General features: G+C 42.0%; 1 protein-coding gene across 1 annotated transcript in view; it reads left to right on the forward strand.

The window, feature by feature from the left end:
• The first annotated feature begins 5,338 nt into the window (after nucleotides 1-5,338).
• CCND2 (cyclin D2) overlaps nucleotides 5,339-18,700 on the forward strand; it is a 65,206-nt gene continuing 51,844 nt past the window's right edge. Inside the window, exons 1-3 of the mRNA XM_026652308.2 lie at nucleotides 5,339-5,665; nucleotides 7,128-7,343; nucleotides 10,204-10,363. Coding sequence (XP_026508093.1) covers nucleotides 5,471-5,665; nucleotides 7,128-7,343; nucleotides 10,204-10,363 — 571 coding nt within the window. The 5' untranslated portion in view covers nucleotides 5,339-5,470. The remainder of the gene's footprint in view (nucleotides 5,666-7,127; nucleotides 7,344-10,203; nucleotides 10,364-18,700) is intronic.

The following is an 18,700-nucleotide window of genomic DNA, read 5'->3' on the forward strand; positions in this document are numbered from 1 at the left end:
ACAGAACAGGGGGTCGCACTCAGAGGCTTGCTATGTGAAAGGGGTCACCAGTAAAAAAGTTTGCGAACCACTGCTTTAGAAAGCTATCCAGTCTTTATTTAAAGACTTCAATTAATGGGTAATATATCAAATCCCTACATGACATATTCCAATAGTTAATTATTCTCAGTGTAAAAAATGTGCACCTTATTTCTAGTCTGAATTGGTCTAGCTTCACTTTCCAACCTCTGAATCTCCTAATGCCTCTTCTGCTAGATTGTAGAGCCATCTACTAGATGAATCTCTTATCCATATAGATATTTGTATACCATGATGATTAAATAACCTCTTAAGCTTTTCTTGGATAAACTAAATATAATGAGTTTCTTAAGTCTCCCACTATAAGGCATGTTTTCCAGATCTAGAAACAGTCTGGTAGCTCTTTAGTGAACCCCTTTCCAATCTAACTTTATCATTATGATAAGGATTATGGCCCCAACGTGCTGGGCATTTTACAAACATAGTAAAAGAAAGTCCCTGCCCTGAAGAACTTCCACTAATTAAAGAGAAGAGATTAACAGGTGAATTTTACATAAAATGGAAAGGAAGAATTTATTTAAAAATTCATTACAACACTCACCTTGGAATTCATCTGTTTATCAGTTTAACTGTTCTGCCTGTATGAAAGCACCATCCAAGTGCAGACACACTTTATTGGAGGGCAAATGTTGCTTGCTGCATGGGTGATTTTATGTAAGTATAATATCTCAAATGATATAGTCTCTTGCCCAAAGAATTAAGTCTAAAATTAGCAATACAATTATAATTTTTTGTAGCTGTATGGGTGGGGTGCACACAGTTCCTATGATTTCTAAATCCTAATTTTCACACACATAACCAAGAACGGGAGGGGTGGAAAGGTAAATTTTTACTATGCTGCCTACTTTGAATTGGCCTGTGGACGCACAAAACACAACTTTGAAAAGTTGAAAATCACATTAACAAAAGGTGATCTCATAAATAACACTTGAGATTATTGAAACTGAAATATTTTTAAGTCTATTTTACATGTTGGGATTCATGCTATTTGTTTACTTTCTGCATCTCGCTCAGCTCTCACAATGAAAAAAAAACCCCATACAGTTATTTTAGGTCAGTGGTTCTCAAATTATTGTACTGGTGACCCCTTTCACATACCAAACCTCTGAGTGAGACCCCCCCCTAAATTAAAAACACTTGTTTATATATTTAACACCATTATAAATGCTGGAGGCAAAGCAGGGTGGAGGCTGACAGCTGGCGCCCCCCCCCCCCCATGTAACAACCTCTCAAACCCTTGAGGGGTCCTGACTCCCAGTTTGAGAACCCCTGTTTTAGGTGGAGGAGAAGGAGATTGCTTTCAGTCAGTTTCACTTTCAGATGCTGATGCCCCAACCATGCTCCTGTGTTCACTGCAAGGGAATATTTATTTATTTAATTAATTAATTTAAATAACCCTCTCTCCATTGGGATTTTTTTTTAAATGTGCGCAGATTTCAGTTAGTCTGGTTTGGAGACAAAGTTTGATCTGACAGTGTGCCTGGAAATATCTTCAGGCTGCTTACTTCCCTTATTTTTTCCCCAAAGGAGAAGCTGGGGGGAAAAAATAATTAAATTACTCCTGGATAAACTCGGGGCTGTACAAAATACATAATGAAGACTCTCCCTATCACTTAGAGCTTTCATATTAAAAAAGAAGAAGAAAGTATCGTTCATTATTACTATTGTATCAATTATCATTATTAATATAAAGAAATATAGTAAATAGAAAAAAGTTCCTCAAACGAATGGCACTAGCTTTAGATCGGATTACTGCCCTTTAAACCATTGCAATAGGGCTAACAGCAGCACAGCACCCCCTCTAGCGCAGAGCACACCGCTTCAAGAGCATGACGCTGAGCAGCGGCAGCAGAGGCGCCCGAGACAAATGATTCCAGCGTGTGTTGGCAGGATGACGTTGAATTTCCGCGAAAATCCAGCATGCATGTGCGGGTTGCAGCTGCACTTAGGGGCATCACTGCAGGGAGCGATTTCCACATGAGGCGGCACACACAACCTTTCCAGAAAGTGGTGTCGTTTTTGCAAGGTGTTGGCATAAACATAATGCGGGTCTGTTTAAAAAAAAAACACGAACAGTGTTTGGTTTAATCATTTATGCTCTTTAACTGCCAAAACAGCTCATCAGAAGAAGAGAGAGCGTATGTGAAAAGTTTTTTGGGGAAGGGGGTGGTATTCAACATATGGCACTCGATTAATCTCTAAACGGAGACTGTTAAAACATCTGCTGTCTCCAAATGTTAAGCAGTATTTTTTTTTAAATAGCCTTATTAGGGAAGCGCCCCTGGGCATACGGACAAAATTAAGAGACAACTTGTTTTTGCTGCTTTATTCTGAAACTGACCGATAACTCACAAAGCAGTCGAGAAATGACAGGATTTTTCATGAAGCACATAACTGCATCTACAACCCTCATCGCCACATACAGTCAAAGCAAAAGCCTCTTCTATACCCTAATAGACGAAAATGAGACTCTCGCATGCTTTTTAACCTTAGCGTTTCAAAGAATAGACGTCGGGAGTTGAAAACGGTTACTTAAAATAATAATGCTTTTTAAGCGATTGTACTGGAATGAATTTGCACAACACCTCAGTAGGTAAAAGCCACATTTCTGGTGCACAATTTGCATGGTTTTTATTTTAAAAAAATGAACAAGTTTGAAATGCTCCATCATCACGTATTATTTAAAAATAAAAATTGAATTAGCATACCTGGACTATAAGTTGTGAGAGATGTATATACAATCGGGGAAATGATCACTTACTTTATTCCCCTTGATGATTGGGGTTGTTGTAGGTGGAGGTTCCTGCATATTTATCTCTCTGTTACAAGACTCCTGCTTTCTGACAACATAGTATTAATTTATCTACAATCCAACTAGAAATCTATCAACTTTTAAAACTTACAAACTTTTGTCAATTATCTTGTGCCAATGGAATATTATATCACTCTCCCTTTTCCTTGAAAATATTAATAAATAATCACAATTACTGGCTTTTGGAGTTTATGAATTCACTAAGATTTGGGGGGTGGGGGGAAGTTCATTGACACAACGCACTCCTCATTTTACAGGAGCAGCCAGACAATAGGAAGGGGAAATGGATAGGGGAAGATAAAGCCTTTCATTGAGTAGCATAACCTTAATGTATATGCATGGGTGAGGGAGTCCCTCCTTCCTTTCCCCAAATGCCGTAATAAAATACAAAATTTGCAAAGTAGATATGTTTCCAGTGCTTTCTATTGCGGACTTTTACTGATAAGCTCCCAGACAATGACGTGATAAGAAGCTAAAAATGATTTAAACCATAGTTTGTATGGCGCATGGATTTGAAATCACGTGTGGTTCTTTGCTTTTTGGGAGGGAGGAGGTAGATGACTTTTGATGAAAGATAATAGGAATCGTGTATACCTCATTATGATGGCTCTACTCATTAGCAAGTATCAAAGGTGCTGTAGAAAAGGTTCAGAATGTCTTTTTGGTAGTTAAACGTTTCACATAATTGACTAAAATATCTACTCAGTTTGGGAAAATCCCCCTCAAACTTTTTGTGTTTTGTTTTTAAATGTGACTTTATTCCTCATGCAGTTAAACCAAGGCAGTTTCATCCTCAGTACATACTGTTTCGTTTTGAACTGCAATTTGAGGGTTGTGGGTGGGTGGGCTTTTTGTTTTGTTTTTGGTTTTGGGGGTGATTGCTAATTTCAAATTAGCAATTTTGATCTTTGATCTTTTATTAATTTTTTTACAATAGACCGGATACTGATTTCCCCCAGTTGATAAGGTCAGAAGGTTGTGTGTGTGTGTCTTTTTCCCCCTTCCTTGGTTTCTTTTGATGTAGTGAGGAATGCTTCTTCCTTAAAATATAATCTGCCCAGTAACAATCAGCGCGCAGCAGCAAAAGCCCCAGAGCTATTGGCTATGCAAATAGAGGGAGGGGAAGCAGCTCCCCAAACTCTCAACTCACACTTTTAAAGTGATATTTTCTTTCCCTCCTCTTCACCTTCATTGTACTGGGGGGACGGAAGGGGTGATTAGGAGGTGTGCTAGCCACATACACTTCTTTATTTTCTGCCTGGCCACCTTACTTTTCATGCAAACCCATCTTTAGGAGCATACAGTTCCTCTTCTCTGGTTCCAGCAAGGCTGCAACAGAGACTTAACAAACTTGACACACGTCACAAAATGCTGCCTTGCATAGGCTGGGAGGCACAGAGGGGTGACAATGAACTGAGGTGTGTTGTAAAAGGTTAAAAACCACCCAGAATAAAAGTTAAACTCCATGGTTAAAATAATAGATGCAAAACAAGCAAGAGCATGAATGATCCTCATAGCAAATCAAGCATGATGGAAATCACATTTATTGCCAAGTGCAATTTAAAAATATATATATACAATATAAAGGAGATCATTAAGAATAACTGGTGCAGGAAAAAATGCAGTGCTGAAGGGTGAAAGTCACAGAGCAAGTGCGGGACAAATCCGCCCTTCTGCTCCCCCACCCCCATTATATTTCTTAGAAAGCTATATCAGTGTGACCATGCAGTGCTAACACAGTTCTGGCTGTTAGTCAGAAATACATCGACATATTCGAGGAAGTTGCATTGTGGCCACTGCTAGATCTCCCCAAACAGCAGCGTGAAAATACTGCAAAATATACAAGCATCAGCAAGCACACAGCCTTGGAATCTTCTTTTGTACGGTCTCTGTTTTGCCTTTAGTCTTTCGCTGGCAAGCAAAGTTTTCCTCCTGGTTGCAGGTCAGGAGGATTGGGGGGAGGGGGGGAGAGAGAAAATGTGTGTGGGGAAAGGGGTATCCGAAAGCTTCTGTTTAATCTGGAAGAAGCAGGAGGATCTCCAGTGAGCAAGGAAATGGCATGGTTAACACACACACAACTAAGCTGATACCACTCGGTTCTGTTCTTGCAATAAGGAATTAAAAAAAAAAGAGAGAGAGAGAAAAAACTTATATGGGGATCCAGATTGCCCGGTGTAGCAGAAAGTCTGGAGCGATTTTGTTTGGTCGCTGTAACGAAGAAAAAGAGAAGCTGTCATTTTGTGTGTGTGTGCCCTATACAAGGGCCTCCTGGTTCCTTGTTAGCTTATAGAGGGGGGAAAAAACGCGTTTGATGTTACATCTGACCAGCTGCTGTTCTCCATAATAACAAGCGAGAGAACTGCCTGCCCTAGTGCGTTGCGTCACTTTTGCTTCAACTTTAGGCTAGAAATCAAGAGAGCGAGAGAGAGGAGAGAGAACTTTCAAGGAAGCAGGAGGGAGCTGGAAAGCCCTGCAGTCTGCCTCCCACCCACTCACCCCTCCTCCTTTGCCCCCTCCTTCCCCTCCTCCTCCCCCCAAAAAACTTTTCCATCAGAGAAAGAGGGAGATCTCTTTGGAAACATGGAGCTGCTGTGCTGCGAGGTGGATCCCATGCGGAGAGCTCTGCCCGACCCGAACTTGCTCTATGATGACCGCGTTTTGCACAATTTGTTAACCATAGAAGAGAGGTATCTGCCCCAATGTTCCTACTTCAAATGCGTCCAGAAGGACATCCAGCCCTTTATGAGGAGGATGGTGGCGACCTGGATGTTGGAGGTTTGTATTAAATTGAGAGGCAGAGCTTCTCCCCCCCCCATCGGTCTGTCTCCCCTCTTTGCCCCTAGTTCGGGATTTTAGGGGGTTCCTTTGCACAGGGGTGGTGGCTGCATAGCTCACCCTTTTGCAGGCTCTCCTGAGTTTGTTTTGTCCCTTCTTTCTTGCAGTGTTTCCCCCCAGATCATGGTTTTTGCTAATTCATTCAGTGCTTTTCTTGTCGGGTGGTGGTGGGGAGGGGGAGGCAGAAGGGGATGTGAAATGATTGTGTCTCGGTCGTTTGAGTGTGAACCTGTGAAGAAAACTGCCCTTCCGGGGCTGCTGCTTTGCAAAGAGGGGTGCAAAATGGGGGAGAAGGAAAGTTGCAAAAGTCATTTGCAAAACAAGGAAAAGAAAACCCTCCTCTTCCCCCAGGCTACTGGATCTGCTCGAGTGAGGCTTTTATGGCGAGGGGAGCTGCCCCAGATGCCGTGCAAAAAACAAGGGGTGACCGATCCCCCCTTGATTTTTGCCCAACAAGTATTTCTGTGCCCACGTATGCAGTGCTCAGGACGTGCCATTTTTTCGCCATGTTGCTTTGCATGCAACTCTGCTTAGAAGCGCTGAGCCACCCCCACCCCAAAAAAGAATGGATCTGAAATACACCCCCGTCTCAGCACGGCTGGCCCCCAGCTTGAGGGGTGGCTGCTGGGGAGCCCGGGGAGCCGGGGAATCCCTCCCTCTCCCCAATACTTACCCTGCAAGGGCGGCTGTGGGCCCAGAGCCCTCCAGACTTTGCAGCCTTGCGCTAGCCCCCATCATTTCCCCTTAAGATCTCGCTTTGGGGGGACCCCTCCCCGCCCATCCCCCCCAGGCTGGGAAGCCCAGACCCTCCTCTTGGTTTTCATGTGAAATTTGCCCCTTTGCCCCCTGGGTTGGATTTTTGATCATTTTTTGAAACCATTTTCTCCTGCTGAGGATCCAGGCTCTTCCCACCCCACCTCCCCCCCTTGCCGAATCGCGGGCCCAGGGCTGGGGGAACACCCCCCTTGGGAATTTTTACAATTGTCGGGAATGATAGGGGGGCGCCTGGTGATGCCATCGCTCCAAAAACAGGGGCCCCCGGGGCGGTGTAGATATTTTTATTTATTTTTTGAAAATATGACGAAATCCAAAAAGGGCAAAAAAAAAAAAACCAAGAAAAAATTGGGTCGCAAAGTCTGAGGCGGCGGCTGCTGCTGCTGCTCGATGGGCTTTCGGCTCCCACACTGTGACTTAATTCATTTCTTACTGAATGAACCAAAGGAATGTGAAAGCCGATTGACAGCCTTCCCAGCCGCTCCAGAGATCGCCCCCTCCCCCCAATCTAGCTCCCCGCAAAAAAAAAAAAAAAAAAAAATCATTTAGAGCCATTGGTAAATTTCATGTGAGCACTTATTTTCTTCTCTCTCTCGCTTTCCTCCTCACCCCCACTCCTTGATTGCAGGTCTGTGAAGAGCAGAAGTGTGAAGAAGAGGTTTTCCCCCTAGCCATGAATTACTTGGACAGATTTTTAGCTGTGGTGCCCACCAGAAAGTGCCATCTGCAGCTGCTGGGGGCAGTTTGCATGTTCTTGGCCTCCAAGCTGAAAGAGACAATCCCCCTCACTGCAGAGAAACTTTGCATATATACGGACAATTCCATCAAACCCCAAGAGCTGCTGGTAAGCAGCCCCACTCTACCTCCAGTGTGTCCCCCTCCACCATCAGCTCTTGTGCTGACAACCTCCCCCCTCCTTCCAGAGCCCAACAAATGATACATTTCCCTGCCCATTTATAATTTTTTAAACAATATTTGAAAAGTTGAAGGTGTTAAAGATTTTCATGCACTGATAGAAAGGGATCAAAATAAGTTTCCTGTATGAAAATAGCATGATTGTTTGAGGGGGACATCTCCCCATTCATTTTGAATGTACTGTATATAATTGCCTAATATTTAATATTCTTGTCCTTTTCCTATTTATTTATTTAACACAATGGTTAGCAAATGCCCTCAGAGATAATCTGAAGGCTTTGGTTACTGTTTGTGTTTTTTAAGAGATTTATACGTAGTTAGCAGAAGATCTCTTTTTGATAGCATGCACATACATATATGTACATGTGTTTAAATGGGCAAGAAACTTTCTGAGCTGGGTTCTTTGTAAAAGGTGCTTTCTTTCTGGTGCTCTGGTGCTGCACTGCCATCCAGTGTCAGACATGCACAATTGGAAATGACCTCATTTTTGAACCATTGCCAGAATCTCTTCTGTTTGTAGTTTCTTTTCTGCTTTCAGTTTTAAAGGAGCTGTCTGCAATATGAGGGACTTTTTAAAAACCCATGTTATGTCACTTGGTTTTATTCAGGTTACGTACCAAATAAAATAAATATTTATGGAGGATTTTTATCACCCTTTGGAAAATTTGCTTTCAAACTTTTTTCACTATTAATGCAGTAAGTCTTGTTTCTAAATTTCTTTCATTTATGGTTGCATCCTGCTCCTGTTGAAGTCAATGGGAGTATTGCCATTGACTCTAGTGAGAGTAGGATGGAGTGCTTCATACTGTGAAATTAACAAATTGCCAGTACAAGTGATACATTTATAACTTAGAAAATCATGGGTGGCATTTGTGCCTTTTTTGTAAATGTAGCTCCCAGTGTTAATTCAATAAGGGTGAAATTTATCAAAATTCAGCTCTGTTAAGCGTAATTGTAAATAAGGGCCTCCTCCTCAGTGAGGAGTTCAGGATCAGATCTTAAGGTGAGAGAGCTGAAAAAAGTTACTTTTATTTAAATGATTTCTGATTAAATAATATTTGCAAAGCACTTTTAAGATATAAAGTACTGTGTAAGTGCTAAGTATTATTAGTTTATAAGAGTGCATATTTCAATCAAATAGTTCCGTTCTCACAGATCCTAATTTGTAGAATCTGGCCCTGAATTCATACAAGTACTTCTTACGTGAAACACCCATTGAAGCCAGTGGAGTTCCATCTGTGGAAAGGTTGCAAAATCAATCTAAAAGGAAGGGCCTTGCCCCCAAAATGCTGCTGTGCTTAATACACTGTTAATAGTTCCACCAGTGGTACTACCTGTGGCAATAAACACTGTGGCCTCAATTCAGGAAAGCACTTAAGCACATGCTTAACTTTTTTGATTTCAGGGGAAGTTAAAGTTAAACACATGCTTAAGTGCTTTGCTGAATAAAGATGCTTTCCTGAATTGGGGCTTGTATCTGGTAGTGTTAGAAAGATCAGTCCGTAATGAATTTAATTGTCATTTTATTAAAATATTTTATGATTTTTCTTGAGAAATTATGCAGGACTGGTTTCAAGTCACCCTTATGGAAACATTTCAGTAGAAGATTTCCAGGTTTTGAAGGGTTCTATATTATCCCAATAGCAGTTTCTATAGCTGTTATCTATTAAAGTAGGGTTCTACTCTGAAAAGTGACTGTAAAAATGCCATTGTGGGGTTCCATGTTTATTGTCTCTCACAGATGCCAGTTCAGATCTACTAAGTTCACAAGTAAAAAAGATGTTTTTTCCAATTGCCAGCCCTACAAACTCAACCTGGGCTCTGAGAGTGCTGCTGGCTTTCTGCAGGCTCATGCATCCTTGAGATTAAAGAGTCTATAAATGGAATGTAGTTAATAATTCTGATGATGCATGAAGTGGAGTGGAATCCAGCTCCCTCTCTCTGATCTGTGATGGCTCTGTAGGACTAACAGCAGTAAAATGTATGAAAAACTTATTTTAGAGACTGAAGGAAGGAAACATGGCTCTGAAGGCACCCAAAGAGCAGATCTGTTGCATGAGAAGGTGCCATTTTTATATATAACTGCTTTTTGAAGCATAACCACACTTTAAGGGCCTGAACCGTCATTCCTTGTGCACCCAAAAACTTCTTGTGACGTCTCGGGGAGTTTTGTGTGTGCAAAGAATGCAGGATTGGGTCCTATGTGGTACATTGTCAGATGTCTTACAATCTTCTTCTTGGATGTGTTATACGCGTTTCCCTTCTGCAAAACTTGCTGTGGCATATGTGAAATACAGTTTGAAGCAAAGGACATCTCTAAAACAACAATTGTAGAGAAAATGCTGTGGGGCTGACTTTCCCGGTGGAAAAAGAAAATGTATGTCTTGCTTATTTGTGTGCATAGTTATCCACTGGGCTTTAAATGGCTATAAATTAAGCACTCTAGCCATTTAAAATAAGTTACTAGGGAAGGACCACAGTGACCTTGGCAATATCTAATTGCAGGCTAAACTTTCTGGGTGGGCATTCAACACTGGCTACAAAAAAAGTAAAATCTTGGCAGGAGCTGCCAGGCCTCATTATTTTCAGTGTAGCTTGACATTTCCAGTGTTTAAAAAAAATGAAGGAAAAGCAAAGTCAACAACTTCAAAGCTTCAGAGGCGTATTGAAAAAAGGTTTAAGCAAAACCAATTTAGCAGTGATATAATTACAATCAGTAAAATGAGTAAGCTTTTTGTTCTTTTTCGTCAGGCTTGCCTATGGTTTTTCTTTTTGTTTTCTTCCTTCAGGAGTGGGAGCTGGTGGTGCTGGGAAAGTTGAAGTGGAATCTTGCAGCAGTGACGCCACATGATTTCATTGAACACATTCTAAGAAAACTGCCTCTACCTAAAGACAAGTTGCTTTTGATCCGGAAGCATGCACAAACATTTATTGCCCTTTGTGCCACAGGTAAGACAAGGTGTTTTGGGTCACTGCTTCCTGCTTTTAGTGGTCTTAGAAAGATAGATTACAGCCTATGGTGTTACAAAGGGCCCTGTCCTACATCCCTAGCTCACATGGGAAGGCCCGTTGAAGCCGATGGGACTATTCACATAAGGGCTGCAGGATCAGGCCTTGAGATCGATCATATGTTTGCTAATGCAGAATTCCTGCACCGGAGAACAGCAATAATGAGTTGAACCATTGTGCCCTGATTGTAGCCAGCTCTCACTGAAGTCAATGGAAATGTTGCCATTGACTTCAGTAGATGCTGGATCAGAACCTTTGATTTTTCTGCTTTATCTGTTCATTTTTTAATGGGTCATAAAGGTGGTTTCTGAGGACAGATATGGTACATCCAAAAATATCAGAAGCTGCGATGGAATGTTGACAGGTTCTTTATGAAGTCTCGTGTTCTCTGAATGTTTTCAGATATTATTATAGGCCCTTCATTCTTTAGTATTATAAGGAAAAAGATGAGTTGGGGAGAGCATTTTTTGTTTTAAATTGCCAAATATATATGTTACAATGACACTGCCAAGATAAAATATTATATGTAAACATATGTCTTATTTGTGATACCACTAGATTATGGAAGGAGAAGGAATGGAAACAACATCAAGTTTGCTTTGTGTCTGTGACACTTTAAAAAAAAAAACACTTTTTTTTACTTTACTCCAAAGTTAACCAAGAAACTAGGCAGTCATTTTCACTTTGTGTTTATGGACAGTCATATTTTCTGCTTCTCCTGTGTTTGGGTTTAACATTCACCATGGAAATGTTTAAATAATTAAATCTAATTTAGTCTTTACATTTATTTATTTAAATCTTCAACGTATTTTAATTTATGTAAAAATCCTTCTTTAAAAAATAAAACCTAGACATTGAGCCTTACACTACTTAACAGCATCCCTATAAAATTCTGCATCATGCTGTTGTTGATTCAGATACAGTTGCTTACAATAAGTCTAATCATTAGTCCTCTGAGGAGGAGGCAGAATTACAGTTCACTGACAATCAATCATCTTACAGGCAGAAATGTACGGTGCTGTTTGGAACAGGGACTATTTCTACTTATGAACTAGTGCAGCATGTAGCAGAGTGGAGTCTAGACTGGGGAGTTGAGGTGCTACCATAATATAAATAGTTACTATTATTTAATGGCATTTGAGAGCTGATAACTGTCTTTTGCACAGTAGGATAGTTTTCCTACTTGTACAGATTTTAATCTTTAAATACTAATTTTATGGACTATATAAATGTATATGCTTTAAATTTGATTAACTTTTTAACCATTGAGATTAACACACACACATGTCTAACACACACATGCACGCACACATGTGTCTACTCATATGTGACAGACCCATGGCTGACATTGTCAAATCTAGACTTCAACTTTCCTTATGCTGTGTTTACATTGTGGGGACTATAGCAGCCTTGCTATATAGCCGTTATGCCGGTATATCCCCGTAGTGTGGGTGCAGCCTACACTGGCAGAAGAGTTTTTCCATTGCTGTTGGAATGCCACCTCCCCAAGCGACAGTAGCTTGGTTGATGGAAGCATTCTTCCATCGATATAGGTGCATCTAAACCAGGGGTCCGGTCGGCATTTTTCACACCCCTGATCACTGTAGCTATGTCAGCTTCAGTTTTAAGTGTTCACGAGACCTAAGTCTCAACTCACAACTACCCATCCTTTTTTTTTTTTTTTAAACACCTTTCTGACCTTCTTCTACGGCCATCAGACCCTTTATTCGGGCAAGATTCCATTGAATTCAATGGGAGTATTGCTTAAGGACTGCAGGATCACTCTTGGTAATTTATCAGGCAGTTTTGGCCTAATGAACCCTTTCCTTCAGGATTTATCAGTTGTTATGTATATACTGGCTTCACCTCTTCTAGTGTAAGCATTAGGGGGTTAATCCTAACATCCCTGACTTCTTTTTTCTCCTGGAAGTTCTTGATGTTTCACAGGCTCTCCTACCCACTCATCCAGAAGTTACAACACCCTCGCTCTAGCTTTGGTCTGGCTGTCAGAGATCAATCCTTCGGCACTTCGGATTTTGTTCTTCTCAAACCAGCCTGTTCCTGCCTTTGCTTTGGTGCACTCATCCACTAAAACAGAGGTTCTCCAGCTTTTTCATTCATCAGGCCACTTTGTGACAGAGAAATGACTCACCTCCCCTTCCAAGCTTCAGTCTCCAATTCTCTGTTTCTCAAAATTATTCATACTGCAGATCTTTGGAGGGCCATGAACTGTAGTTTGTGAACCAGTGTCCCAAAGCCTGGGTACTTCTCCATTCTCTCTCAATGATTTCTCTGTCTGTTGACTCCATTTCCCCCCAAGCAACTATCAATATATATAACTCTATCCTTTACTCAGCCAATGACCAGTTTGCACCTTCCTCCATCTTGTATCTCCTCCCACACTACCTGTGCTCTTTCGTACATGGATTCTGTTCATGAATTCAGTTCCCTTGGCTTGAGCCTGAAGAGACAGCAGGTCAGAGCTCCTTGTCCATCAGAAGATATGGAAAGCCCAGTGTATTGTATATAATCTAAGAGTCCGTGGATTATCACTGTGCACACTGATGGGGCTGGCTGTGGACAATGGAATACCTTCTTTTCTTCCCATCCTGTTTGCCACAATTTGTTGTGAGGAAATGATTACATTCGCTTTTCAGGAATCAAAAAGGTGTATATAACCTCACTGCAGTTTCAAGATTGGGGGCCTCATTCCCCCTTGATTTACTAGCAATCTGGCATCGCTGTGCAAATTATTATTTGTTTTACAATAAATGCCACATTTTTGTTATATTTCCCCTTTTCCACGTCTCTCCTCGAAAGCGTTATTGTTCTTGTCTGTGAAGAAAAGTCCCTTCTTGTTGGACTTCCTTCCAACTCCAGTCGTTGTCACCTTTTCTTGCCCTTTACTTCATAGCTATCATCAACCACTCCATCGTCACTTGATTTCTTTTCCCTTTCTCACACAAAACATCTTACTCAGTTCAGGTAAAACCTACTCTTTTATATCGCCATTTGCCCTTTCTGAGCACGGTGGCCTCCTCCAAGCTATGACCATTTCTCCCAGTACAACTTCCCTAGCCACTTTTTGCTTGGCTTTTGACCTTTTCCCACTACCAAAATTGACCCTCTTTGGGTGGTTAATGACCTTGCCATTGACCGTGGACCATAGATCCCTCTCTTTTCACTTCCTGTTTGACCCCAGTGCAGTTTTCTTTACTATCAATCACTTTCTCCTCTTGAGTGTCTCATGTAAGAAACTGGTGTCTCCTGCACTTTCTTCCTATAATTTCAATCCTAGCTCTCTAACTACTCCTTTTTAATTTCTGGTGGAACCTTTATATCAGAGGTTTTCAAGTTTTCTCCACCCGTGACCACCAAACGAGCTGTGATCTCTTGTCCTGTTCACAGTCCCATAATCCTTTGTGTCAGCAAAGGGATTGGAGTCACAGCAAGAAACCATTGCTAGATTTGGATGGGAGTGCTGGGTGGACACTGGTGGAGTGTTGGATTGTGATGGGTGATTAGGGTTGCCTTCATAGGAGAATCACTTAGACATGATGGTCAGTGATGCAACCCCATGCTCAGGGTGTCCCTAAGCCTCTGACTGCCAGACGCTGGGGTTGGGCGACAGGGGATAAATCACTTGATAATTGTCCTGTTCTGTGCCTTTTCCTAAAAGCATCTGGCATTGGCCACTGTCAGAAGACAGGATACTGGGCTAGATGGACAGCTGATCTGACCCAGTATAGCAAGAGGAACTCTGCCCCCTTTGCTATCTAACTTTTCCCTCCTAGGGTTAGATAGTAATATTATAGATGATACCCATTTCTATATTTCCCCTTAACTCAGGCCTTCATTTTCTTGTCTCCCATCTATTTGTCTGTCTTGACTCTGGGGCCAGTTTCTGAAACCAGTTGCATGGACGTAAATCCAGAGTGTCTCCATGAAGTCTGTGGCGTTATTCCTGATTTACATGAGTGCAACAGACATAAGAACACATTCCTCTGTTTGCTGCTAGCTGCCCCTTAACATCCTGCTACTGAATGATTTGAAAAACCGGAGCTCATCTTGAGCATAAAAAGCTCTCTTTGTTCCTCCTCTTTGACTCAGGTCACACCCTCTGTAACCTAGCCTGAAAACTGAGGTCAGAAATCTCAGGGTCATCCTTGACCCCAAACTTTCATTTCCCTTCCAAGTCTTTCTTGTCTTTAAATCTGCCTATCACCACCTCCTGAACACAGAGTTCATCCTTACCCTGACACTCTGCCTCTGCTTAAACCCTTTTCCGTCCCTTAATCGCTTCCTGTCGTGTCTATACTTTCCTTCTTCAGTGGTCCTTTACATTTTTATAGGTGCCAGATTGCTGTGTCCAGACGCTCCCTCCAAGAGTGGGAACCAGATCTTTGCTTATCCTTTCACCTTTGCGGGCTCCCTAGTTCAGTTTGGAGTTGTTCTTTCACTTGCGTTGCCCTTCCTGCTTGGGGCTACCGCACTCCAAGCCACGGAATGACTCCTTGAGGAGTAAGTAGATGCATTAGTTTTAGAGCTGTGTGCTGGACATCCCAAACTGTGGCTGGAAAGAGGAACAGTCAGCATTTCGTTGACTTGAAATCTCCATTTGTTCTCCCCTCTTTCAGGTCTGTCAGAGTCCAGATTGCGGGCTCCCACCTTACGTTATGTTCGCCTATCAGAGGCAGGACATAACATTTACTCCAAGACCTCCAGGTAATCAGATATTTGGATGAAAGTGGAGGCAGCCAGACCAGGCTTTGGACATGCTGAGCGCTGAGTCATGAACCCCAGATCACAATGAAACAGTTGAGGCATCTGTAAAGTACAAGAAAACTGAAGTGCATATTTTAGCTACTTTTTCCTCTGTTCCATGGGAGCACACAAAAAAACAAAAACAAACAGGCTGATATATTCCAGGTACAAATTTGCATTTAGTTGGTAAGTGCAATAATCCTCTTTGCAGTTTGTATTTGAGTGTCACAGGTGGCACTGGATAAATAACACTTTGCATACGAGTAGCGCCTTTCAAACACGCATCTCTTGGCACTTTACGGTGATGGACAAGCATTCTAATCATCATTATATACATGGAGAAACTGAGGCACGTAGTCTGAATGGCCCAAGGTTACACAATGGGTCAGTGGCAGAGCAGGGAAGGAGACCCAGGCTGTCAGAGAAGAAACTGGGAGTCAAACTATTAGACAATGAAGGCAACTGATTGTGTTATCATAGGGTACTCTTTGTGCTGTCGAAATCCACATCAGATTTCAATGTTAACCTGATTGTTATAACCCATGACTCGAGGTCTTTGAAGGGATTCTTTCTGTGGATAGAAGTGTTCCAGAGCATGGCCTAGAAACTCCCTGTGGCATTTGAACAGCACTCAGTTAGTGTCAGCCTGAGAGGTGAGGCTAAAACAAGCATTAAAAGCAGGTACAAAATGCCTCTTCTTGATCAAGGCCATTTTTAAATGATGATGTATCATTGGGTAGACAGTCCCTAGGCTGTTCCAGCTGCTGAAGGGTTAACAGGGAGACTAGCTGCCTGCTCAGTTGGGGCTGATCAGTGGCCCTGTCACAGCTGGGGAGATACAAAGGCTGCAGCTCAGAGGGGAGGTCAGGTACGACTGTTGAGAGGCTGGAGAACCACGCAGGTCTGGCTGGAGATTCTTGCCCGCATGTTCGGGGTTCTGCTGATTGCCATATTTGGGGTCGGGAAGGAATTTTCCTCCAGGGTAGGTTGGCAAAGGCCCTGGAGGTTTTTCGCCTTCCTCCGCAGCATGGGGCAGGGGTCGCTGGCTGGAGGATTCTCTGCCACTTGAAGTCTTCAGATCATGATTTGGGGACTTCAACAGCTGAGTCAAGGGAGAGAATTATTCCAGGAGTGGGTGGGTCAGCTTTTGTGGCCTGCATCATGCGGGAGGTCAGACTAGATGATCATATTGGTCCCTTCTGACCTTAAAGTCTATGAGTCTATGAGTCTAAGAGAACTTGGCTTGGTTTTTCTATTGTGAGAGAGTAGTTTAAAGCTCCGAGGGCCACATCTGTGCCTCAGAACATGCCCTGGGCACCCCTGCTATGTTCAGTCTTCCCCCATCCTTCCCTCTTTCTGCCTGTTTTGAGGGCCATTGTGCTCAACTCTGTAAAGTGCTGTCCCTCCAAAAGTGAATACATGGTGCTATGCAGTAACTCTCAACAGCAGCCTGGATTTTCTAAAATCAGTGGAAAAAACAATGATACAATAAATGCTTTGCTGCAGGTATTAATCTTTTGAAAAAAGCATACAGGGTGAAGTGGTCATGGTTACATGATTATTTGTGGTATAATGGGGCCTGAAAGAGGCATAGCCATACAGTGCTGTTGGGACACAAAGAAGGGTTTTTGATAATTCAGGTGAAGGTGGCATATTGGGCAATATATCAGGCTTCACAGCAAAACAAACAAAGGCTCAGTCCTGCTGCTGTAATGTTTTGCCATTGGCTTCATTGAGGCACAGGATCAGGCTCCAAATATGGTATAAGTACATCTGAAGAATCAGATAAGAAGCAGCAGATAGAATATCACCACATATGGAATCCTTTCCCACTCCCCCCAACTCTAGCTAGCACTAACAGTGTTGCAGTTGATTAAGAGTATACAATAATGCTTTCATATCTTGGCCAATACAATTAATACAGAGGCATAGTGTGGCTTTAGGGGCAAACCCACTCCCTGCAGCTCCGAACCTGAGTTGCTGGACTTGTTATTGGGAAGATGCCTGGGGGGAAGTGGAGGACTGGATCCTTCTGCTGCAAACCCTTTGTACCAGACCCTCCACTGGTGTAAACTGGCATAATTCTCTTGACTTCAGTGAGTCTGCGCTGGCTTTCACCAATTATAAATCTGACTGTTAGATTTTTCATTTGTACGGGGTCTAACAGAAGGTGGGTCTCGATCCTTGATTGGGGTTCCTTACTGCTACCATAACACAATAAATAATATTAATCACCTGGATCGATCGGTCTTCAGCTGTCGTTAAGACTGCGCCGATCACAACACATCCGCCATTCTTCTCGCATTAATAAGGAGAATAACCATATACAAAACAGAGCTCATGGTCAGCTAAGCAGCATGTTCTATTAAGCTGCCATATAATACATTGTTACTTGGATCGTGTTAAACATACTTTTCCCCATTTATCTTCTATGAAAGGCGGTGCTACTAACTCCAAACATTAGTATTCAGGGCGCTTGAAAATTCTGTCAGACTTTCCTTGGGGAGCGCTGATCAAAGCCAATATAGGGTCATATCTAATTTGTCTTATTCATGTGATCAGTGACTGAAGTCACTGGGACTCTTCAAGGCAAATAGAATGTGGTCTCTGTCCATCCTATTTACACATAGTATTGAAGCACTTAAATTGGTGTCATGTTTGCTTAATAGCCTTTTGTTTGGCTGTACCTGGTTCTAGTATGTTATTTCTAAAAAATGCTAAAAAATGGGCTGGTTTTGCTGTTTAAAACAAAGCAGTTAAGATGGAAAAAATAATTGCTATGTCTAGTAGAAATATGAAAGCAAGAAACATACTGACGAACACAGTAGAGTTCACAACATGTATGCATAATAAAGAAAGAAATACACATACTGTTCAACTGAAGTTGGATCAGAACCTGAAACAATTAAACATACTGTTTAGACTCCTCCTCTCGTTTCCTCCAAACTTATTTTTTAAAATATTGGGCCAGGTATGTCTCGGGGTTTACAGTATTGGCTGGGTGGAGTTTTTCATGATGGATTCATTTAGCCCATTTATGTTTTGGGGAGTAAATATAATTTTCAAATTGTATAGATTACTGACCTGATTCTGTAGTCCTGTTGTAGGTAAAACTTCCAGTGACTTCAGTGGGAATTCTACCTACATCAAGACAGGAACTGCAGACTCTTCATTTGTAACACTGAGAAAAAGTCTTTACTATATCCTAGAAATGAAATCTACCTTATTAAAAAGCTGAAACCAGGACACTCACAAAAGGTAATTGTAAGTAGGTAGGGTTCCCACGTTGCTCCTGACACAATGTGCACGTATATACTGGATATTGTTCAGACTTGCAGGATCTCTCTATTCCAGCCCCTAGTTCCCTGTTGCTTCAGAGAGACTTTCAACCTTTCATTTTTCTAGGTTGGTAATGAGGTCCAGGGGGCCTGGATGCCAGTTGAGTCAGCAGAATAGCTCTGCATCCCTGATTCTGCAAGGTGCTGTGCTCTGATAGTTCCCACAAAAGTCAAT

Source organism: Terrapene carolina, unplaced genomic scaffold (assembly GCF_002925995.2).
Source record: "Terrapene carolina triunguis isolate 2854851 unplaced genomic scaffold, T_m_triunguis-2.0 Scaffold112, whole genome shotgun sequence".
In the NCBI taxonomy this organism is placed as follows: domain Eukaryota; kingdom Metazoa; phylum Chordata; order Testudines; family Emydidae; genus Terrapene; species Terrapene triunguis.